Below are 26,361 nucleotides of genomic sequence, written 5' to 3' on the forward strand. Positions count from 1 at the left end.
GACCAGCATAGTAAAGTTAGTTCACTGAATTATATACTAGCTAGATGCTTATGGAGGAGCTGCTAATATGGAGGAACTTTGAGCGTCAGAGTTGTCTCAATGACGTGATAACTATAGTATTCTTAACTAGCCTAAACTAGCTGGCAGGCAGACACTGAAAGGCAGAGACACACTTTTGATTTGAATGCAACCTTCCATACATACAATGCCTTCAGAAAGTATTTATACCCCTTGTCTTATTCCACATTTTGTTGTGTTAAAGCCTGAGAAAAAGAAGAAACCTGCACACTACTCCTGCTAGTATCACTGCTCTTTATCTAGCTTATCAGCCTCAAAGCCTTTGTCAGAGCCTGAATTCAACATGGATTAAATGTATTTTTTTCCCTCACCCATTTACACACTTAAAAAAAAAAAAAAACTTTTGCAAATGTTTTGAAAATGAGATACAGATATCTCATTTACATAATTATTCACACCTCTGAGTCAATACCTGTTAGAACAGTCGTCACCAACCTTTTTTGAGCCGAGTTCTACCGTTCATGTTTTTTTAAATCATGACTTAAACATAAGCCTATGCAACATTAACCTATTAAAAGCAGTAATTTTTGCAGTATGCTATAGGCCCAATACATTATCACTTTGCTGTGCACTCGAGGAAGCAGCAGACACGGTGATCTGAGCAATCCGATTGGCTAGCGGTAGGCCTATAGGTGCACTTGATTTACTCTCCAGTTTGTACCTTCAGACACTTGAAATGGTTCAAAATGGAAACGCAGTGGTGGAAAAAGTACCCAATTGTCATACTTGAGTAAAAGTAAAGATACCTTAATAGAAAATGACTCAAGTGAAAGTCACCCAGTAAAATACAACTTCAGTAAAGTTATTTGGTTTTAAATATAATTGAGTATCAAAAGTTAATCAATTACCAAAATATACTTAAGAATCAAAAGTAAAAGTATAAATCATTTCTAATTTCTTATATTAAGCAAACCAGACGGCACACTTGTTTTTTTATTTATGAATAGCCAGGGGCACACTCGGATATCATTTACAAATTAAGCATATTGAGTCTGCCAGATCAGAGGCAGTAGGGATGACCAGGGATGTTTTCTCGATAAGGGTGTGAATTTGACAATTTTCCTGCCTGCTAAGCATTCAAAATATATAATTTTGGGTGTCAGGGGAAAATGTATGGAGTAAAAAGTATATTTTCTTTAGGAACGTAGTGAAGTAAAAGTTGTAAAAAAAAAAAAAATTCTTGGCTCTGTGCTTAGGGTCATTGTCTTGTTGGAAGGTGAACCTTCGCCCCAGTCTGAGGTAGAGGTCGACCGATTAATCGGAATGGCCGATTAATTGGGGCCGATTTCAAGTTTTCATAACAAATCGTATTTTTGGACGCCGATTTGGCCGATTTTAAAATAAAAGTAATTTAATATTTACATTTTTTTTTTTAGACCTTTATTTAACTAGGCAAGTCAGTTAAGAGCACGTTCTTATTTTCAATGACGGCCTAGGAACGGTGGGTTAACTGCCTTGTTCAGGGGCAGAAGACAGATTATTACCTTGTCAGCTCGGGGATTCAACCTTGCAACCTTACGGTTAACTAGTCCAATGCTCTAACCACCTGCTTTACATTGCACTCCACGAGGAGCCTGCCTGTTACGCGAATGCAGTAAGAAGCGAAGGTAAGTTGCTAGCTAACATTAAACTTATCTTATAAAAACAATCAATCAATCATAATCACTAGTTAACTACACATGGTTGATGATATTACTAGTTTATCTAGCCTGTCCTGCATTGCATATAATCGCTAGGTACACATTACTCCAACCATAAACATGAATGCCTTTCTTAAAATCAATACACAAGTATATATTTTTAAACCTGCATATTTAGCTAAAAGAAATCCAGGTTAGCAGGCAATATTAACCAGGTGAATTTGTGTCATTTTGCGTTCATTGCACGCAGAGTCAGGGTATATGCAACAGTTTGTGCCGCCTGGCTCGTTGCAAACTAATTTGCCAGAATTTTACGTAATTATGACATGACATTGAAGGCTGTGCAATGTAACAGGAATATTTAGACTTAGGGATGCCACCCGTTAGATAAAATATGGAACGGTTCCGTATTTCACTGACAGGAAAAACGTTTTGTTTTTGAGATGATAGTTTCCGGATTCAACCATATTAATGACCCTTGGCTCGTATTTCTGTGTGTTATTATGTTATAATTAAGTCTATGATTTGATAGAGCATTCTGACTGAGCGATGGTTGGCAGCAGCAGGCTCGTAAGCGTTCATTCAAACAGCACTTTTGTGCGTTTGCCAGCAGCCCTTCGCAATGCATTGCGATGTTTATGACTTCAACTCCCAAGATTAGGCTGGTGTAACCGATGTGAAATGGCTAGCTAGTTAGCGGGGTGCGCGCTAATAGCGTTTCAAACGTCACTCGCTCTGAGACTTTGAGTAGTTGTTTCCCTTGCTCTGCATGGGTACCACTGCTTCGAGGGTGGCTGTTGTCGATGTGTTCCTGGTTCGAGCCCAGGTAGGAGGGAGGAGAGGGACGGAAGCTATACTGTTACACTGGCAATACTGAAGTGCCTATAAGAACATTCAATAGTCAAAGGTATATGAAATGCAAATCGTATAGAGAGAAATAGTCCTATAATTCCTATAATAACTACAACCTCAAACTTCTTACCTGGGAATATTGAAGACTCATGTTAAAACGAACCACCAGCTTTCATATGTTCTCATGTTCTGAGCAAGGAACTTAAACGTTAGCTTTTTTACATGGCACATATTGCACTTTTACTTTCTTCTCCAACACTTTGTTTCTGCATCATTTAAACCAAATTGAATATGTTTCATTATTTATTTGAGGCTAAATTGATTTTGATGTATTATATTAAGTTAAAATAAGTGTTCCTTCAGTATTGTTGTAATTGTCATTATTACAAATAAACAAAAAATAATAATCGGTATCGGCGTTGAAAAATCCTACGTTTTTCATCAAGGATCTCGCTGTACTTTGCTCCATTCATCTTTCCCTCGATCCTGACTAGTCTCCCAGTCTCTGCCGCTGAAAAACATCCCCACAGCATGATGCTGCCACCACCAGGCTTCACCGTTGGGATGGCGTAATGCTGCAGAATGCTGTGGTAGCCATGCTGGTTAAGTGTGCCTTGAATTCTTAATAAATCACTGACAGTGTCACCAGCAAAGAAATTTCACACCTCCTCCATGTTTCACGGTGGGAACTACACGTGCAGAGATCATCCATTCACCTACTCTGCGTTCCACAAAGACACGGCGGTTGGAACCAAAAATCTCAAAATTTGGACTCATCAGACCAAAGGACAGATTTCCACCGGTCAAATGTTCATTGCTTGTGTTTCTTGGTCCAAGCTTCTTCTTCTTATTGGAGTCCTTTGTTAGTGTTTTCTTTGCAGCAATTCGACCATCAAGGCCTGATTCACGCAGTCTCTGAACTGTTGATGTCTGTTACTTGAACTCTGTGAAGCATTTATTTGGGCTGCAATTTCTGAGGCTGGTAACTCCTAATGAACTTATCCTCTGCAGCAGAACTAACTCTGGGTCTTCCTTTCCTGTGGCGGTGCTCATGAGAGCCAGTTTCCTCATAGTGCTTGATGGTTTTTGTGACTGCCCTTGAAGAAATGTTCAAAGTTCTTGAAATTCTCCGCATTGACTGACCTTCACATCTTAAAGTAATGATGGACTGTCATTTCTCTTTGCTTTTTTGAGCTGTTCTTGCCATAATATGGACTTGGTCTTTTACCAAATAGGGCCCTCTTCTGTATACCACGCCTACCTTGTCACAACACAACTGATTGGCTCAAACGCATTAAGAAGGAAAGAAATGCCACAAATTAACTTTTATCAAGGCACACCTGTTAATTGAAATGCATTCCAGGTGACTACCTCATGAAGCTGGTTGACTGTGCCTGGAGTGTGCAAAGCTGTCATCAAGGCAAAGGGTAGCTGCTTTGAAGAATATCAAATATATTTAGATTTGTTTCACACTTTTGGTTACTACATGATCCCATATGTGTTATTTCATAGTTTTGATGTTTTCACTATTCTACAATGTAACAAATAGTAAAAATAAAGAAACCCTTGAATGAGTAGGTGTACTGTGGTGGAATTATTGTAATCAAAAAGAGACTTTTAGATTTCTTCAAAACAATCAAACTTTATTTAATTACTGCAGTAATGGAGCTGGTTGGTAATCATCCCTGGAGGTGATCATTAGGAACTCAACGAGCTGGTTTGAGCCACAGCATTTTATAGCAAAGCCCATCCTCCTTCAGTCTACATGACAAACAACAGATGTGTGGAATGGATCACAAGGTTAAGATTTGTATGAAAGACACTTATAATTCACAAATGACAGTATCTGCTGTAAAAACTGTCCTCATTGTGTAGAGACCAGGGTCTGGCCCTCCAACTCCATACTGGAGCCATTTCCCGCTGGTGCCCCAGTACAGAAACATTAACTCATGCTCTGGAATGCAGTATCACCCAAAGACATCGTACATCTCCTGTCAGTGTTAAATCTCCCAGAGGCCCACTTTCAGTTCACACAGACACAATACAGTTATAAGAACCCTCTATTCTCTTACATAAAACAACCATTTGATGCAGGTACAGCATTATAACAATCTTGCAATTTTGCTCTCACAGTCCAAACTTCTGACTGGTTCTGTACTATATACATTTTACAGACACAGTATATTTTTACAATAGTTATCTTTTGTTTGTTTTTAGACCCATCCTTCAGCTACCCTCAACCCCTCCCATTGATCTTTCTAGGGCTTCCAGTTTTTTCTATTTGCCGTATATTTTTAAACTGTGCTGTTTCAGGAACAGATCATTGTGTCTTTTCTTAAATGCTTTTGACTGCACCTTGACTTGGCGTTGGTTGATGTTCTGTCCTCTTGTCATTTCACCACCAGGTGGTGATGTACCCCAGGGCGGGGCATTTTCTGGAAGTACCCTACATGCCCCACTGCCCGTCAGGCTTCCACACCGCGGTTGGTCAAGTAGTGGTGTTTGGGGGAGAGGCTAAAGCCCACCATCAGGCTCAGCTGGACCTGTGGAGGAGGGTCCAGGAGTTCTTCAGGAAACACCTGGATGGGAACAACACTGCCCAAAAAGCTATGTTATATACTAGTGGGTAAGACAAGGGTTTCCGTCAGGAACATTTGGCACGGGACAACATAACCGGGAAGATTTTAATTTACCAGACATTTGAGAAATTTACCGGACATCCATATGCATTCAGATCCGACTAAAAAGAGAGAGGGAAAGAAACTGCCAACCTGGCGAGGCCAGTGCCATCGATAAACAAGGGATAGCCTATTGGCCAAATGAGCCACATTTTAGTTGTCCTTAACAGCCTATAACAAATTACAAAAACACTTACTTCAGTGTTTTAGATGTGTAGCATAAGCAAACATGTATGGCCTATTGTTTTATTGATTTTGACTTTCCTAAAACAATTGTCCACCTCACGGTTCAGCTGTCGGAGATTTGAGCACTAAATGCATCAGGGCATTGCATGCCTATGCCTATAGGCTTAGACGTCCACCATATGATATTCATATTTAAAAAAGACATGTAAAATAAGAGAAACGTATTCGTTGCCCCAGAGACGGAGAGAGGAGATATGCCAGTGGCATGCTACGACACCTCCATGCACTTGTCAGATGGTTACATTCATTTTCAATGATAATATTTTTTATAAAGATACTCCTATAAACAATATAATGATTAACTCTGGTAGGCCTAAAATGTTCTTCCTCACATTAACTTCAACTGTCGGTTGGAGCGTTGGTGCGCACTGCTTTCATAGTCCTGCAGCAGTCAAAGTTTAATAGCCACACCAAACTTTCACAAAAGGGAAATATCAAAAGTCAAGTCATTGTTTGTAGAGAAAATATGAGCAGGCTATTATATTGCGGTAAACACACCATTATACATTATATCATTTGGCCATTAAAAACATTTAATAAAACATTTAACAGAATTTAAACACACTTGTGAAGCAATTACCAACACGCTGGTGCCTACCGTATCCAACAAATGACAGCAATAGTATAATAATATTTTATTTTACAACAGGCCCACTTTTTAACCTATTTTAAACTAAATACGAAGCACACACAGATCAGACTTAAAACAAAAATGTCTCAACAGAATTATACAAACACGTTTTACATATTTCAAGAACTGGTTTAGATTAATAAATAGACCTACACTAATAGCCATATACAATAATAGGGTAATGATAAAACAAATTATTATAAATGCAACTTCCAAAATAGCGAGTTGCACAGGAGCCTGCATTTGGACGTGCCAACGTTCTTCTAATCTTTGTCTACTACAGTATTAAAACTTGGTCACAGAGGAAATTCCCCTTGTAGGCTTTTCACTGTAGACATACTTTTTCCCCCTCTAACTTTCATTTTACTTAATAACCGAAGAAGGATAGAAAACAATTGGTTAATCGCTCAGCACTATTGAGCATGGCCGGACTTCCGCATTTGGGGCCCAGGGGCACAACATTTTGCCATGGTGCTGAGAGTAAAATGTGCAGTTCTTTATAATGCTATTCTACACATTTTGTTAGGAGGCTAAAGGAAAATGTTGCAGTTTTAATGCTAATTTCCTGCAATTCTACACAAATTGCTATCATATATGCTATGCCCGTTCAATAATCTGTCCCTGCTAGTGACTAACAAAATCAATGTGGTATTCAGCCATGATTACTACTAGTTTACATAGCTGGCAAGACTAACTTAAAAATCAAAAAATTGTTAGCTAACATGGCTAATTGAATGACTGACATATCAAAATTAAAACTGCTGATGCACAACCAAATTTCAAAATTGCACCTTGTGTATTTTACTGAGGGTTGCAAAATTCTGGGAACTTAAAAAAAAAAAATCCATGGTTTTACAGACATCCTGGTTGGAGGATTCCGGATTTCCTGCTTATTCTCTCCTGATTCTGGGAATATGTTTTGTAAATTGATCCGTGGGCATCAAAATTAATTACAGATGTTTATGCTACCGCTTCTCAAGAGGGACAAACAGTAATATTGCAGTAATATTGCAGTTTTTTCTAGTTTATTTTAAGGGAGTATGCGAGGCACAAACGTTCGCTTTGCTTAGCCGAGTTCTGCTAGGAACAAACCAAACCTAGTATGCGGGCGCCTTAAAGGTTAGGGTTAGGTAAGGGTACGAACGTCCCAAGGAACCCGGATGGCACTAACCCCAAGCAATAATGCGAGAGGAGGACCCCACATAAGATAATTATTGTAGTAGGGGAATATTTTGGGGAATATTCAGAGTTGGAAACATTCCGTGGGAATTAACGGGAATATATGGGAATAACGGAAATATATGCAAATTAATATTAATACCATTTTAAATGTAGATATTTTTTGCATTGGATTATATTTACCATATCATATGAAGACAGAAACAAACCTTTTATAAGTAGACATAATTGCAAATTATTAAATCCAATAGAAATTTTAAAACTATTTAGTTACGAATTGAAGTTTAATTAAATGAGTTGACTCTTCACATGGAATGATTTCACTGAACAACAAAAGAAAGGGAATATTGAATGATCCCCAATGATCCATAGCATCTCCCAAAAATGTTTTCAACATACATCTGTAAAATGATAGTCTAGAAACTAAGCTTTGGTTGTCTTCCTCTCATGCTTCCATGTCTTCTCGCTGGACCTCCTCAATGTCCACCTCTTGAACATCAGACTCTGAGGGCTCATCTTCACTGTCACTTTCCAATCATGTTGAGGATGGCTCGATGTCAGGCTCAAAAAGCCTCAAATTTGCCCAGATGGCCACCGATTTTTCAAACCTTGCGTTGGTCAGCCTGTAGAGTGCTTTGGTGTGTGTGTTCCCAAACAAGGACCAGTTGCGCTCTGAGGCGGCTAATGTTGGTGGGATTTGGAGGATGATGGCGGCAACAGGGGAAAGAGCCTCAGATCCACAAAGTCCCTTCCACCAGGTGGCTGATGAGATATGTTGGCACAACTGCCATATTGCATCTCCATGCCAAATCCCTTGCTTGGATGTGTACTTCGCCAGACTGCCAAGAACCTTGCCCTCATCCAGGCCAAGGTGGCGAGACACGATAGTGATGACACCATGGGCCTTGTTGATCTCTGCACCAGACAGGATGCTCTTGCCAGCATACTTGGGGTCCAACATGTATGCTGCGGCATGTGTGGGCTTCAGGCAGAACTGCAATTTCCTCTGCTTGGAGCAACAGTGAAGTGGGAAGGGCAGTATGGATATCTTCTCTTACATCTGCAAGCAGTCTGAACATCAGACAGGATGGCATTGTCTCCCTCAATCCGTGCAATGGCTACTGCTATAGGTTTCAGGCTGATTAACACTCTCTCCCAAAATACATCATCCAGGAGGATTCTCTTGATGGGGCTGTCCATATCGGCAGACTGTGATATGGTCATTTCTTGGAGAGATTCCTTCCCCTCCAGGAGACTGTCAAACATGATGACAACACCACCCCAACGGGTGTTGCTGGGCAGCTTCAATGTGGTGCTCTTATTCTTCTCACTTTGCTTGGTGAGATAGATTGCTGCTATAACTTGATGACCCTTCACATACCTAACCATTTCCTTGGCTCTCTTGTAGAGTGTATACATTGTTTTCAGTGCCATGATGTCCTTGAGGAGCAGATTCAGTGCATGAGCAGCACAGCCAATGGGTGTGATGTGAGGGTAGGACTCCTCCACTTTAGACCAAGCAGCCTTCATGTTCCCAGCATTGTCTGTCACTAGTGGAAATACCTCCTGTGGTCCAAGGTTATTGATGACTGCCTTCAGCACATCTGCAATGTAGTTAAACACAGACCGGTGTGTCTGTTGTCCCTTGTGCCTGTGCTCTTGTAGGATACTGGTTGAGGGGTGGAGATGTAGTTAATTATTCCTTTCCCACAAACATTCAACCACCCATCAAAGATGATTGCAATACAGTCTGCTTTCTCTATGATTTGCTTGACCTTCACTTGAACTCTGTTGAACTCTGCATCCAGCAAATGAGTAGATAAAGCATGTCTGGTTGGAGGGGTGTATGCTGGGTGAAGAACATTCAGAAATCTCTTCCAATACACATTGCCTGTGAGCATCAGAGGTGAACCAGTTGCATACACAGCTCGAGCAAGACATTCATCAGCATTTCTCTGACTACGTTCATACTTTGAGTCAAACTTCTGATTCCAGGAGGACCATGAGCTGTTGCTATCGATAAGGTGTCTGATTCATAATTTTCACCTCGAATAGAATTAGAGGTACTTTTGTCAGAGGTTGCTTGTTGTGAGCGCTGAGGCAACTTCATGCACTTGGCCAGATGATTCTGCATCTTTGCTGCATTCTTCACATATGATTTGGCACAGTATTTGCAAATGTACAGAAGGCTGTTTAAAAGTGTGCAAGATCTTGAGAATCAGCTGTACATGTAATGGCAGAATGCACTGTGCATGCAGAGGGTTGCAATTCCATTGAATTGGGGATAGTTTAACCAAAATATGCCACAAGACCTACAATTGCCTTGTGTGTCCCACAAAAAAAGATTGACTGTTATAAGCTAACTTGTTTTTGATTAATTTAAGCAAAATTCCCCAAATTCTCGGGCTTAACTTCCCATGGAGAATTCCCGACCCTTTGCAACCCTAGGTAGGTGTCATCTTAATACACAAATACTAACAGGTACTGAGGAGATAGATTCTGTTACTTGTGTGAAATATTTCTATTCTGGGATAGTTGTTCACTGAAATGCTATCATTAGTTGTTTATGCTACTACAATGTAAATGAATGTCTTGTGCTTTCCGTTATAATTTTAGGTTAAATTCACAGGGTAAAGTAATTGATTGTAAAGGATTAGCCAATCAGTGGCTAAAGACCACCCACTTGCACTGATTGACATATCCCTTTTATTATGAAAAAGGCCATGAAATTCGGAAATGGATCATGTGATACAGCACCATTAATGAAGCGCAAATGTTATAATGAAAAAATCCATTGGGAAATACAATGCGTCATTATGAAATAAAATATGGTAACATTTATATAGAAAAGTGAAACTATGAAATAAGATTTCATAATAATCCATCCAACAGTTTCCATCCAACAGAGTCTTTGACAATGACCAGTATTCATTATTCAAACTTTGTAATTAATACAAATTTGTGTCAATCTCTCCTTCTGTTTTTAACATTATATGCAGATGTATCGTGCACACTAGAATTTGTCAGGTCAAAATCCCACCAAAATAATTTACCAAAGGCCTTGACTTTACCCTAATGAGTCCTTCACAGTATGCAAATGGTCGCCACTACCGTCTATCACATAGTAACATGCAGTTAAAACATATATTTGTGTGTGTGAGTAAGCAATAATCATCTCTGGGGTTGGCAGCTGTCTCCTTCCAGCTTCGGCTTCCCGTTGCAATTGTTACTTTAAGTTGGATTTAGACCACAAATACCACATGTCCCTTTTAAAACGCAGGTGCCTTTCTATTTATTCTGTCATTGCAAAGTTACACAGAATGTGCTCAGGAAGAGGGGGAAAAGTTTAGATTGTTTCCTATGTGCCTCAACTTTTCATGAAAAAACACATGCTCCAGTACTGTATAGTTTAGAGATACCTAGTCCTTTGATGTAAAGAAATGATGCCAGCAAAAAGTACATTCTATGTATACACAGAACACTCCCCCCTCAGTTAAAAAGAAAGGGCAAAGTGTTTCTTTAAAAGTGTTGCAGTTTGATTTACTGGTACTGTAAGGTCAGCTTTGATACTTTTAATATGGGGCGGCAGCGTAGCCTAGTGGTTAGAGCGTTGGACTAGTAACCGAAAGGTTTCAAGTTCGAATCCCCGAGCTGACAATGTAAAAATCTGTTGTTCTGTCCCTGATCAAGGCAATTAACCCACTGTTCCAAATAAGAATTTGTTCTTAACTGACTTGCCTAGTTAAATAAATAAAAAAATATAGGTTTCTGCTAAACCAGCATTATGTACCCAATGTCATCGATACATTATGGACAGTATTCATGAAGGACTCAACCCCCAAGGGAAATAATCTCTGTGGAATACCTCAAATAACAAAAATAGATGAAGTTAGCTACTCTATGGCTTGCTCTGGTAAAGCAGTGAAATATATTTTTTTGAAGCTAAACATGGAGAGATCATTTTCCAATGAGGTTTTCTCTGTGAAGAAGTAAACATCATCCTAGATAAAGTGGGTGACATAGACCATCTGGTTGCCTGAGTCACAGCTATGCCGTCTGCTTTAGGAACAAACAATCCCTTAGCAGAGAATACAATGCACTGTCATTGTCACTGCATTACGCTACTATGACATCTGGCGCTAAAATATGACCAGTGGCAAGGAGATGGCGCTCACACACGACTCACTGTACGATCAACGATCAATTGTGTTTCAAAACCCATGGTAATAACTGTAAATAAAAACTATGGTAGTCATTAACCCAATCAGAGTTGAATTCTCCCTCAATACTTTAGTCTGTGGCACAAATGAGTCTGACCTCAGTAAATGCTCTTCTATATCCTACTGTGGTGGTGGTACCTTTCTGTCTGTGTCACTAGTGATGATCTGGTACTCCTCAGGGTGGTAGCAGACACTTCTAACCAGAATATACACTATCTGCTGCTTCTATTTGTTTCACTATTTCACTGTTAGTATTTGATTTGGGCCTTTCCTGTAGCTCAGTTGGTAGAGCATGGTGTTTGCAACGCCAGGGTTGTGGGTTCGATTCCCACGGGGGGCCAGCACAGAAAAAAAATGTATGAAATGAAATGTATGCATTCACTACTGTAAGTCGCTCTGGATAAGAGCGTCTGCTAAAATGACTAAAATGTAAAAAAAATATTCTATTTGTTAAACTATTAGTCCTTTCTTCATATCAATAGCATTGTAACCAGATTATGATATGAATAAACATGAGCCAAGGTGTGCAATGCTTGTGGTTTTTGAAAACGTTGTTTAACTGGTAGTCCCTAACACAGTTCAGTGGTTTCATGCCCACTAATGACCTTCTAAGGCATAAAGGTATTTATAATACAATTATTTGGTGGGTGCCTATATTTGTCATATTTCATGCATGTACAAGTGTGTATTAATATGCATGTGAATTGGAAATGTGTATTTTTGCATATCCCAACTCTCCTTGAGACACCCTCGGAAAGTGGGGTCACGGCCAGAGTCTGCCATTATCAGCGGCGACCCTATTTGTACTTTGTAATGCTCATGGTTCTTTATCTCCATCATTGTTGTTTATCTTTATCTCCATGGTGCTTTATCTTCTTGATCTTTACCTGTCCCGCCCCTCCCCGCTGGCAATCCTCTTGCAGCCTCTGGTGGTGGCGATGGCTGTCACTCACACCCATGCTGTGGGCGTTGTGCACAGTCATCATCAGCCTGCCAGTCTCAGGAGTGAAGCCACAGATCTTACCATCATTCCAGGCTGAAAGAAAACAACACAAAAAGTCAATGACTGGGAGAAATACAAACATGAATGCGTGACAGAAAGTATTGTTTTTCTTTCATCCGAGTTAAAAATGGCACAACTGTTGTTGCCCAACTAAATCACCACCAGAAGAATGCATTTGCATTTCCAGACAGCAGACACGGCTTATAATAGAAAGCCCCTGAGTTTCTGCTGCTAAGAAATGGAATGGGAAATCCACCACTGATGATGCTCCTGCCGTCAATCATGAATTGCACAGCGTTGCAGCCAGGTCATGTTGGGCACAGTGATATGTAGCACTTCTTTAGAGGTTTCCCTATGCCACATCCAGATGACATTCTCAGAACGTGGCAAAGAGCTCAGATGAGCCACTGTGAGATATACATCAAGATATACATGTTAAGTTAAAGCACTGATCAGTCCATAATGAATTGATCTAGCTATTGACTATGATAAATATCATGCTTAACCTCTCTTGGGTATGTGGGACGTGACCATCCCACCTGTGGGACACACTATTCAACAGCCAGTGAAATAGCAGGGCGGCAAATTCAAAACAACCAAAATCTCATAATTCAAATTTCTCACACATACAAGTATTATACACCATTTTATAGATAAGACTCGTCAATCAAACCACATTGTCCGATTTCAAAAAGGCTTTACGGCGAAAGCAAAACATTCGATTATGTTAGGACACACCACCTAAACAAGAAAAGCCACACAGCCATTTTCCAAGCAAGAAGAGGCGTCACAAAAAACCAGAAATACAGCTAAAATGAAGCACTAACCTTTGATCTTCATCAGATGGCACTCATAGGACTTCATGTTACACAATACATGTATGTTTTGCTCGATAAAGGTCATATTTATATCCAAAAACCCCATTTTACATTGGCCCGTAATGTTCAGAAATGTTTTTCCTTCAAAAACTTCCGGTGAATGAGCACATCAATTTATAGAAATACTCATCATAAACGTTGATAAAATATTAAACTGTTATTCTAAGAATTATAGATAAACACTCCTTAATGCAACCGCTGTGACAGATTTCAAAAAAGGTTCACGGGGAAAGCACACTTTGCAATAATCTGAGTACGGCGCTCAGAAAACAACAGCAGGCAATACAGATACCCACCATTTTGGAGTCATCTAAAATCATAAATGGCATTATAAATATTCACTTACCTTTGATGATCTTCATCAGAATGCACTCCCAGGATCCTAGGTCCACAATAAATGTTGTTTTGTTCGATAAAGTCCATAATTTATGTCCAAATATCTCCTTGTTGTTTGCGCCTTCAGTAAGCTACTCCAAATGTAGGAAGCGCATTCAGTATTTGCATTCAGTAGGGGACTGACCCTGCACACAAATGGAATGTGATGGCGTATATGATGTGACCTTTTAGCCTGTTGTGTCACTCACATCGTTCACGGCGCTGTTATGGCTGGTGGTGATCAGGTGATGAACTCCTCTTTGAAGTCAGTATTGTTGAAACAGTAGATCTGTGTCACTTCTGTGACCACAAAGAACTGGTGACCATCACCACAGGGCGCTATGGATGCCACACCTTCTCCAGCTGAACCTTCCTGCCAAAGAGTAGAAACCAAAGAATACACATACAGGTAGTATTCATTATGTAGTACAGTGGTGTATTAGATGCTTTTGGAAGATGCACACAGGATTACTGAAGTGAGAGAATAACTATAAAAGTGAATAGACCTCCATTCCAGACACTTGACTCACTTGATGTGTTTGAAGTTGGATGAGGATCCTGAACAGAGGGAACGTGCCATCTCCTGAGCCGACAATATGTTGCCTGTCTTCATCACAGATTGTGTTCACCCAATGTAGACAACAAGGGGAAATGCATGCTGAGTTCTGAGTTTTATACTGCAGTCTATCTAACTAAGCCAGATATTAAAGTCCTCTTACCGTGTTCCGTTTTTGAAGCCACCTTGTTGAACTTCTGTTTCACTGGGCCACGGCCCATTAAGAAGCTTCGTCTTGAGATTGACTTTCAGGATATCTCCACTGCTGCCACAGTAGAAATAGCTGCCTTCTTCAGGGATCTGTACCAAGAAGTAACAAGTTATTCAGGCTGCAAACTGCTGCAAGACTTACGTATGTTGAGGAAATTACGCTCTCACAAAGGAAGGGTCATACTATTCACATGTTTTAATGTATCATGTATTAGTGCGTCTTCTTTTTTTTGTGTGTGCCTACATTTTTCAACATAGGTGCACACAGACTCCTTGTATGAAAGGTCAGCACAGAGCCCTGTGTATAGCCATGTGTTCTGATATTGTAATTACCCAAATGCATTTCACAATTGTTTTCAGCTGCCCTGTCTGACATTCAGTGTGTGTGATCTTGTGGGGAAGATCAAGTTCCCAAACGCGGAGAGTGTCGCTACAAGAAGATGATCCATATCCTTATAGGCCTTTAGCTGTGACATTTCATTAGAAGGTGTGCCAAGCCAAAATTATACAAAAATAGCTCTATTTAGATATACATACTGTTCTGCCTATACCGTTGGTAGAGCATGGTGTTTGCAACGCCAGGGTTGTGGGTTCGATTCCCACGGGGGGGCAACACAGAAGAAAAAAAAATGTATGAAATGTATGCATTCACTACTGTAAGTCGCTCTGGATAAGAGCGTCTGCTAAATGACTAAAATGTAAATGTCACTTGTGTTGGAGTATTGCAGAGTAAGGCAGTGACCACCACTGTGGGCTGTGGCTGGGCTTTCACAAATGGATTCTGTTTTCTATATTCCACACCACTATATGGACATTACAGACACACACAGTTATTCAGTTAAAATGTATGAATATGACTATTTGTAACTATTATATTATAACAGAGGATCTGAGTCAAATGTCAGTATTTCACAAAGTTTGACACACTATTGCTATGGCTAGTACCTGCCATCATCGTGACCCCCAAGGGTCACCAGATACTTGACATTGAGGGGAGAAGGCCAATCCTTCCACTTAGGCTTTGTGGAGCTGCAGGTGAGCATATATTCATCTCTTGGCAAAGTCCCATATTATAACATCATCCTGTTCAAAGAATGATAAAGACCAGCTAATTATCTTTTATCACAGTTTTCTGCCCATCCATTTTTCTTTCATTTTTGCATTAGTCCATTACCTTGAAGAACATGAAAGTGACCGGACCATGAGGCAACATACTTTCCACGTTTGGACACAGTGAGACAGGAGACATTGTTGGTGTGGCCATGCATAAACTCCTGTTTCTTTTTTGTCAGGCTTTTGAGGATGATATTTCAGCCCAGTGGATATATAAGGTGCTCTCTGTTAGGGTTGACTTTTACTCCAAAGATTACATGACCTGGTAAACAAAAGACACACAGTGTATTTTGGGTAAAAAAGTATTGCATTAACTGAAAATTGTGTTGATGGCTAGCTGCTGACTTATTTTATGTTGGCATTTGGGCATGTCGTTTTGGGAGAACTTCTTTTTTTTTTTAGATGAGATCTTCCCATTCTAAATCAACTAATATGGTAGCTTTATGACTTTAAATCTTTTTTTACCATTATTTTAACTTTGTGGAACCAGTAGGAGTAGTAACACCAATGATGGTAAGAGCAATGAGACATTTTAGGTAAATTAGGATTTTCTGAAATGGAGGCCACAAATGCTGAGATCTAAGGTCATTAATCCTTTAAAAATAATGATCATTTTGAGGTCAGTTAAATTTAAGGCCAGTCAAGTTCTTCCGATCTCGACAAACCATTTCTATATGAACCTCGCTTTGTGCACAGAGGCATTGTCATGCTGATTGTTGCTTTCAGAGGCAGTTTGGAACTCTGTAGTGAGTGTTGCAACCGAGGACAGACTATTTTTATGGGCTACATGCTTCAACATTTGGCAGTCCCGTTCTGTGAGCTTGTGTGGCCTACCACTTTGTGGCTGAGCTGTTGTTGCTCCTAGATCTTTTCACTTCAAAATAACAGCACTTATAGGTGACCGGAGCAGCTCTAGCAGGGCAGAAATGTGATGAACTGACTTGTTGGAAAGGTGGTATCCTGTGATGGTGCCACGTTGAAAGTCACTGAGCTCTTCAGTAAGGCCATTCTACTGTCAATGTTTGTCTATGGAGATTGCATGGCTTTGTGATCGATTTTCTACACCTGTCAGCAACGGGTGTGGCTGGAATATATATCTGCACAGTATGTTTGTGTATGGTTCTCATGATTTAGGATTGGGTGTTGAGGGACCACTTGTCACATTGTCCAAGGTGTGTTTGTGTTATGGTAAACAATGCATTTTCTGTCCAGATAAAGATAGTGATACAGCTTTGAAAAAGACCCACCACTGACCAAATGTTTTTGTTTTCCAGTCCAACAGGAGTGCATCCCTGAGGCCATCCGGTGCATGGATCTCCTGTGCCAGTGTGATCCGAGTGCGAGAGTACAGGTGTAGGGACTACAGCAGATCGAGAATGTGGACGGACAAGTTAGTAACTCATCAAATGTGATACAACATTGTATAAAACATTGAATTTTGAGATTTTTACTATTGTCTCCCCTTTTCCCCATGTTTTAGACATAAGGCGTGACATGCAGAACATCTTCAGGCGTCCCCTATGAGAAACAGTGCATGATGTTCAACGCCACCCTCGGCAAGGAGGTCTGCCGGAAGTTATGGCTCTCCGATCCTTAGATGTACTCTCTCTCTCTCGCTGTCTCTCTAGTTAAGCAGTCCAGAGGATTTTCTTAGGGTTAGTCCTATCGAAATCTATTCTTATTTGGAGCTCAATGTAATCATTGACTTTTCAGGCACCTCCACCATGACACAGTTACAGAATATTCTCACTGAGGTGACTCTTGTGGGCTCAATGTTTTTACCATACAAACCACAGAAACTGTTTTGTTCCATGAATGCATCTGTTGTACATGACTAATCAAATGACCTGTGAAGTCAGACAGGTCAGTCTCTTTCAGATGATCCCTCAACCACTGTTGGTCCTCCTCAGTGATCTCACAGCTCAGAGGGTTTTAACTTTCGGCTTGAGAAACAGAATCAGAAGTACAGTCGGCGCAAGATTTCACTTCTTTCGGGCAAATAGTACCCTAGACTGTCCTGATCATCTAGTTGAGCATTCCAGATAAATCCTCCATCCCAGCAGGAATGTCCCTTCCACATAGTGCTAAATACTCATATGATTTTTCAGCTCAGCATTCTTAGGGAAACATTTTCCACAAGTGGTGTTCTCTGTGTTGTAAGAACATGGAGTGAGTCAAGTCGTTGTCCAGTGAGTGAGGGTTGGCTGCATAGTGTTTAGTTAGTAGCCTAGTTGTGGTTCACTTCCACTAGAAGGTCCTTATTATTCCCTCCAGGTGTTTCTTCAGGCTGTTGGGGATTGCTTAACATTTTTGCCACACGAACAACAAAAACGGTTTTGTTCCAATGACTGCACCTGTTGAGCCTGACTAATCAAATGACTGACTGACTTTACTTAAGCCCATGGCTCCTATGAGTAGCATAGGCCAGTTGATGCTATTCTCAGTCATTTTTTCCTGTACATCTCTCCTCCATGTGTTTCTAGGTCAGTGTTTCCCAACGCTGGTCCTCCAGTACCCCCAACAGTACACATTTTTATTGTAGCCCTGGGCAAACACACCTCATTCAGCTCATTGAGGGTTTGATGATTAGTTGACAAATTGAATCGGGTGTGCTTGTCCAGGGTTACAATAAAAATGTGTTTTTATATATTAATTCTCGTCAATGACAACATTCTAGAACTGAGTTATGACTCATCTGTGTCTGGTATCCAGGGTAATCTGGTTAATGATTATGTAATGTTGATTATGTGGCTCTTTCCTTGTAGAATGTTGACAGTTCTGTAGAACACATTGTATTGCTAAGATGCGCAATCTTTACTTAATAGCTACACAGGAAACACTTTATTCCTCATTCTGGCCCTGACCAAACCGGTAAGTTGCCCCTCATTATAACTGCACTCCTCCACATGGCCAGATTTATAGTGGTCTTCTCCCCTTTTAATGCTCATGCTCATCCTTGAAAAATACCATAAGGTCTGAAATAGTTGACATACTGTACAAACAATTATCTAGGCTAAGTAAAACAAAATGTATTGTTTATCTACTGCTCTGCTAACTAGCTAGCTAGCTAAAGTGTAGTCAGTGGCTAGCTAAGACAGAGAGAAAGGGGACAAGAAGTTCCACACTTTATTCAATTAATCTCAATATAGCACATGGATTCCACATGGATTGGGCACAGAAGGCCTCTGACCGGGCTGGTGAATGGTAGCTGACAGTGTCGGCTAGAGATGACATGCAGGAGCTTCCTGCAGGAAGTCTTGCATAAGGTCTTTGTTGCTAATTAGCATTTTGAATTTTAGAGAGTAAATTGAGGCAAATATTGATAAAACTCACCTTGTCTGAGACAGAATTACATGTTTTTTATTATTATTTTGATTTATTTAACCTTTATTTAACTAGGCAAGTCAGTTAAGAACAAATTCTTATTTACAATGACGGCCTATCCGGTTATCAAAACGTCACGCCAAGATAAGCCTACACCAAACACATACTTAATTTGAAGTGTTTCTAAAATCTCCTATGCGAATAATGAATGGTGGAAAAACGATTGGAAACATTTTCGTGTTTGACCGCTAGGTTTTATGGGTATTATGACGCATCCACTGTGGAGCTCATTGTGGCCGACCGGTGGCTTCAAAGCCTCTCAATGGGCAATACATAGCATCAGCATTCCAGGGTTATATACACATCATTGGGTCTAACAGTCATCTCGCGCCGAACTGCGAATGTGCATCCGTCAAATAAAAGGCACTCCTTTGATATAAAGTTGTTTTTGTCGAAAATGAAAACGTGTCAGTTTGTTACTTTCACGAGGATGGAGTAATAATATGTTGAGCTACTTAAAGAAAAACTCCACCCGAAAACTGTCTTTTGGTATTTGTTTCATTAGTCTGTTGTTGATTTAGTCCCAAATGTTTTGCTTGTCAGCTATCAAGGTTTCAAAATATGTAGCTTTCAAAATACAGAAATCTGGCCCATATGATGCTGGTTTTGCAAGCCAAAATTTTGGGACTACAGTGGCAAGAAAAAGTATGTGAACCCTTTGGAATTATCTGGATTTCTGCATAAATTGGTCATAAAATTACATCTGATCTTCATCTAAGTCACAACAATAGACAAACACAGTCTGCTTAAACTATTAACACCCAAAGTATTATATTTTTCTTGTCTATATTGTATACATCATTTAAACATTCACAGTGTAGGTTGGAAAAAGTATGTGAACCCCTAGGCTAATGACTTCTCCAAAAGCTAATTGGAGTCAGGAGTCGGCTAACCTGGAGTCCAATCAATGAGAAGAGATTGGAGATGTTGGTTAGAGCTGTCTTGCCCTATAAAAACACTCACAACATTTAAGTTTGCTATTCACAAGAAGCATTGCCTGATGTGAACCATGCCTCGAACAAAAGAGATCTCAGAAGACCTACGATTAAGAATTGTTGACTTGTATACAGCTGAAAAGGGTTACAAAAGTATCTCTAAAAGCCTTGATGTTCATCAGTCCATGGTAAGACAAATTGTCTATAAATGGAGAAAGTTCAGCACTGTTGCTACTCTCCCTAGGAGTGGCCATCCTGCAAAGATGACTGCAAGAGCACAGCGCAGAATGCACAATGAGGTTAAGAAGAATCCTAGAGTGTCAGCTAAAGACTTACAGAAATCTCTGGAACATGCTAACATCTCTGCTGACGAGTCTAAGATACGTAAAACACTAAACAAGAATGGTGTTCATGGGAGAACACCACGGAAGAAGCCTCTGCTGTCCAAAAAAAAAAAATTGCTGCACATCTGAAGTTCGCAAAAGAGCATCTGGATGTTCCACAGCGCAACTGGAAAAATATTCAGATGAAACTAAAGTTGAGTTATTTAGAAGGAACACACAACACTGGAGAAAAAAAGGCAGAGAACACCAACATCAAAACTTCATCCTAAATGAAAAGTATGTTGAAGGGAGCATCATGGTTTGGAGCTGCTATGCTGCCTCGGGGCCTGGACAGCTTGCTATCATCAACGGGAAAATGAATTCCCAAGTTTAGCCTTACATTCTCCTGCAAAATGTCTTCATATCTGTCCGCCAATTGAAGCTCAACAGAAGTTGGGTGATGCAACAGGACAACGACCCAAAACACAAATCAACAACAGAATGGCTTCAACAGAAGAAAATACGCCTTCTGGTGTGGCCCAGTCAGAGTCCTGACCTCAACCTGATTGAGATGTTGTGGCATGACCTCGAGAGCGGTTCACACCAGACATCCCAAGAATATTGCTGAACTGAAACGGCTAAGTAGAGATGGGTCCAAAATTCCTCCTGACCGTTGTGAAGGTCTGATCTGCAATTACAGAAAACGTTTGGTTGAGGTTATTGCTGCCAAAGGAGGGTTAACCAGTTATTAAATCCAAGGGTTCACATACTTTTCCCACCCTGCACTGTGAATGTTTACACAGTGTGTTCAATAAAGACATGAACATTTATAATTGTTTGTGTGTTATTAGTTTAAGCAGACTGTTTGTCTATTGTTGTGACTTAAAATTTGCTCTGATCTTCATCTATAAACAATTTGTGCAGAAGTCCAGGTAATTCCAAAGGGTTCACATTCTTTCTCTTGCCACTGTATATCAGCAATGGACTAATGAAACAAATGCAAGAAGTTAGTTTGGGGTGGAATTTTCCTTTAAGACATTGGCCTTAAGTCTAGGTTGTGCCTTTAGACTTAAAAAATTAACAACTAGGAATATATTTTCACTTCTCTCATTGACTTCTCAAACCCCGGTCTGGTCTGCCGAGTCTGCTTGGCAAGTGTTCCCGGAAGTCTTGTTATGTTGGACCTCTGGGTTTAGAAAATTGTACTTAAAGCAATATAGGGCAATAATGGCGTCTTGTTGTTGGCACAACCTCCACCATGGTTCGTTGAACAAAGCCTATGGGAAAATGAATGGAGTTTTTGTAGGTTCCACTAGCTATGTGATATTATTCTGGATTTTTTTCTGATCGACTGAACACAGTAATCAGTTCAGAAGAGATGACTAAAGTCTAGCTAGCAAGGACGTACCAATATCAACAGCATCAAGCTCAAGAAGTGAAACGTCTTGTGTGTCTCCAGCCTACTGGTAAACATTTACGAACACTCTCACTTTTTAGCCTCGACACCGATTGCCAACTAAACTTTTTTCATTGCCATCGGGGTAGCAACGGTTGGCCCAGGAGCACCTCTGTGCATGCGCAGACAAAATGTTTGACTCATATTTGACCCCGTTGAGGGAGAGATTACAATGTTTCAAACCTTTCAATGGACTCAATTTTCTCTCATGATTTTGTCCAATGACTCATGGTGCAACGTGAATTGTGTTTTGACAGAACCTCTAATAATATTATATTTAATTTCTATAGTGCTTTAGATTACACTCCACCATCCAGGCAAGCACACTCCTCTGCTTCCATTGCTCCTCCAAGAACAAGAATGACGCAGGTGGGTACATTGGCTGACTTCATAGCTGTCCTTTTTTGCATAATGTGTTGTGACTCAGTGCCCCTTGAAGCCTCAACAAAAGTGAGGGTCATGCAAGGGCAGCCACCGTTCAGTGTAGGGGTCTTTATTGGGGTCACATCCGGCTCAGACCACCCAGCTTTGTGGAAGACACCCATTCATGACCATGTGAGCTGGAGCGCAGGCTTGTCTTTTCCATGATGACAAATGGGGAAAAAAGTCATAATCCTATGACCTTTGGCACCCTAATGAAAGAGCGTATTTAGTGAAAAGCTGCATTTGACCTCTAGACTCGCATCGTCAGGAGAAATACGAAGAACATCGAAGCTACAAGAATCACTCCCTCTTTAGAATGTCTCACACCAAAGATTAAGTATTTGGTATAGCCTAATACGGACCTCTTTATGCATAATAGCCTGAAAGACCTTTTCTTCCAAATGCCAAACCGTCATGATTTCTGTTTACCACCCATTTACTGCAGAGGGCAGTGTTTTGAAGGAAACGATGGGTTCACAGAATTTTTTTTCATTCTGCAGATTTTATGAACAGTGTCAGCACAAATCCTGATGAATGAGCTCCCTGCTAGTTATGACTGACATGGGACTGTGGCCAAAGACAGACCTCAGTGGAAGAAGATTGTTGCGGCTTTATGTCCCACCCAGGACGAAAAGGACTAGGTAAAGACACATGATTGGTAGTGTGTCAGGGACCTTCTCACAATGGTCTCACTGTGATTTTGAGTGTCAATTTTAGTGCCCATTGACTCATGTCCTCTCATATTTATGAGAGGACATCAGTCAATTGTTGAGTCATTGTTGGAAGCAACAATGACATTTCAGTCCAGAAGATAAAACCTGAGGACAGTCAGAACACAGCAATTCCTGCAGATGGATGTGTAAAAAGACAGAAGAGCTGTAGGACAATAGGACACCATGTCGGAACTGAAATATCTAGATCAACAAAACATAGCCAGATCTTAAACTGATCCACATATAATAGAAAGTGAACAGACAAATCCGTCACACAGAACCCCTCAGTTTTAAGTCAGCCTAAACAGTGGTCTAAAAAGCACAGTGTGGGGTCTCTGTGTGCAGTGGTGACGTTACTCACGCTCGAGTAATCCAAGCTTTTTCCCCCTCTGATATCGTTGTTCAAGAACTATTTGAGGAACAGCATGTTCATTGAAGGTTAGCCAGGAAAGAGAGGAGACAGGGCTCCCCCATTCTAAGACATTATAGTTCCCCTTGCATGGGCAGCCCTGAGACATTCTCCTCTGTTTGACCCTGCTGATCTGGGCCTGTCCGGCAGCACTCCAGTGTGACCACAGGCTTTAGATGGGCCTGATTGTCTCAGCAGGTCTCGGCAGGTGGCTAATTGGATAAGCTTTTAATCTTCACACTATCGCCGCCCTGCTGGATCAGAGGCACAGGGAGGCAGAGATCAGTCCTTTGGTAAAATACTTAGTAAACATTTCAGGGGTGTAATATTCACAATATCCTTATGGACAACAGAAACATGACTCACTAAAGATAACTAACAGGATGCATTCAGATGATAACAATGATATAATCTGATTTGGGGACTGTGGAAATGGAATCAGACATAATTCAAATAACATCAAATTAAGAGATTTAAACAACAACAAAAAATCTGAAAGGACAATGTAGACAAGTGTTGGAAGCACTGTTATGGTACTTGGATTGCCTCAATTTATATAAAGTCCACATACTGTGGCATACAGTTGTTATTACCAAACCACAAATAAACTCATCTGGCCTCAATGTCCCTGCACTGCCTGTAGAGTGTCATTCCAGCAGTCTTCTCTGACACAGCACAGAAGTGTTTATAAAGTATACCCACACAGGCAGACATACCCAGACAGGCCAAAATAGAGTAATTGATCACTCCACTCATCCGGGAGCAAGCGGTAATCTCCAGTTACTATAGCCATAAGTTGTACAGATGTTTCCATATGAATCTGGAGTCCATTCACACACAGCATACAACCATGCATTACTGATAAATGTTATAATATCAATGTTACACGGTGGTGGCTGAACATGTTGGCTAAGGCATGGCATATACCAGGGAAGAGGACACAGGGGGTATCTGTGGGTTCCTGTTGGGGTGGTGGTTTATGCCAGGTGTTTGAACGACATTTTCAACTTCTCCAGATGGTGGAGATGTCCTTGTGAATGTGTGTGTGTCTGTGTGCGTCTGAATGAGTTAGTGTGTGTCTAGAGGTCCTCTGTTGTACGACCATCATCTTGTCAACAGTGTGCATCACCAGAGACTATCATTTAGGACACGACAGCAACCTGGAGTAGTAGAGCATCATTTAGGACACGACAGCAGCCTGGAGTAGTAGAGCATCATTTAGGACACAACAGGAGCCTGGAGTAGTAGAGCATCATTTAGGACACGACAGCAACCTGGAGTAGTAGAGCATCATTTAGGACACGACAGCAGCCTGGAGTAGTAGAGCATCATTTAGGACACGACAGCAGCCTGGAGTAGTAGAGCATCATTTAGGACACGACAGGAGCCTGGAGTAGTAGAGCATCATTTAGGACATGACAGCAGCCTGGAGTAGTAGAGCATCATTTAGGACACGACAGGAGCCTGGAATAGTAGAGCATCATTCAGGACACGACAGCAGCCTGGTGTGGTAGAGCATCATTTAGGACATGACAGCAGCCTGGAGTAGTAGAGCATCATTCAGGACACGACAGGAGCCTGATGTAGTAAAGCATCAATTAGGACATGACAGCAGCCTGGAGTAGTAGAGCATCATTCAGGACACGACAGTAGCCTGGTGTGGTAGAGCATCATTCAGGACACGACAGGAGCCTGGAGTAGTAGAGCATCATTCAGGACACGACAGGAGCCTGGAGTAGTAAAGCATCAATTAGGACATGACAGCAGCCTGGAGTAGTAGAGCATCATTCAGGACACGACAGGAGCCTGGAGTAGTAGAGCATCATTCAGGACACGACAGGAGCCTGGTGTGGTAGAGCATGCTGAAAGGATTTAAGTTGTAAGTCCCAGGTTCATCAGCTCCCTGCCGACAGAGTAATTAGCTGCTATGACACTAAATAGGGCCTTTCTTCCCTATGTGTTACGGTAATGACATGAGTAGTGTTTTTCTGCTGATCTAGACTTTTCCAATGAAAATGGAACAGGGCTTTTCTGTAAGTTTTAACATAATGGGTACACACCACCTACCGCAGTGTGCTATTTGAGTGATGAGTAGAACAACGGCGCTCTGTATTTCTTTAGTCTTGTAGGCCTATTCTTTCATATTACATTCCTGATTTACAAAGCCTCAGGATACCAAAAATAAAATGTGTAATCCTGGTATGACTAGGCTGTGATAACAGCATCTGGCATTGTTCACTTTACTGTTGTTTGCACTTCTCTTACCTTTCATAGAAAGAGGATCATTTCAACATTGCTTCATGTTTTTCTTCCTTTTTTTTTTTACATAAGGAAAGAAAACAGGCTGTTCCAGGAATACTAGGAATTTACCATAGACGATGAACAGGCTGTTACTGAGAATAGAGAATGTCGTTATAAAAAAAGAAGCTGCAGGGTGAACATAACACAATCCAAATACATCTGTGTGTTGCACTAGTAGGGACAGGGATTTAAAACGAGTTTCCAAAACCATACGTCATCCTACAAGTGGACCATTATACTCTGGAATACTTAGGCTGGTCATCATTAAATCATTTTTTGGATTTACACTATTTGATTGTCTACCTAGTCTGTGAATACCAGACAACTTTTCTACAGTAGCTTTTAGAGAAGCATTTAGAAGTTCTGTTGGTGAAATAAGACCTCTGGGCTCAGGCTGTAGGTTTAGCTGCATTTGGCCTGGAGAAATATGGAGGGGAGGCTGGGCCCCTGAAGAGCAGGACACAGGGAAGAACAGGATATGTCATGTAGAATAAATGCTGGGCAGGAGAAGGTCTTCACACAGCCAGACCCTGGGACCTGCCACAACATGAGCTACACTCAGTCCCCATGTCCTGCAGGTCCTGCCTTCAGAGTGGGAAGGTGGTCTTGGTAGGAATGAGTGATGTTGGACTGGAGGTACTGAAGATATCTAAGGAAATTGGTTTGGCTGAACTGGTGAGCAACAGAGCTGTTAACTGTAAGGTCCAATTATTCTGTTATCTGGCTTTTATTAACTGCCTCTGTGTCTAGCTGAGTCC

General features: G+C 40.8%; 1 protein-coding gene and 1 long non-coding RNA gene across 2 annotated transcripts in view; both read left to right on the plus strand.

Moving 5' to 3' along the window:
* LOC106607018 (acyl-coenzyme A thioesterase 1) overlaps nt 1-12,054 on the plus strand; it is a 30,157-nt gene extending 18,103 nt beyond the window's left edge. Inside the window, exon 4 of the mRNA XM_014203546.3 lies at nt 4,976-12,054. Within this exon, the coding sequence (XP_014059021.3) occupies nt 4,976-5,200 (225 nt within the window). The 3' untranslated portion in view covers nt 5,201-12,054. The remainder of the gene's footprint in view (nt 1-4,975) is intronic.
* A 4,664-nt stretch (nt 12,055-16,718) lies between these two features.
* LOC123743548 (uncharacterized) lies at nt 16,719-19,447 on the plus strand. The gene is made up of 2 exons (XR_006770404.2): nt 16,719-17,049; nt 17,140-19,447. It is a non-coding gene; the product is annotated as an uncharacterized LOC123743548 (long non-coding RNA).
* The last annotated feature ends 6,914 nt before the right edge of the window (nt 19,448-26,361 follow it).

This window comes from Salmo salar, chromosome 06 (genome assembly GCF_965601325.2).
Source record: "Salmo salar chromosome 06, fSalSal1, whole genome shotgun sequence".
Classification (NCBI taxonomy): Eukaryota; Metazoa; Chordata; class Actinopteri; order Salmoniformes; family Salmonidae; genus Salmo; species Salmo salar.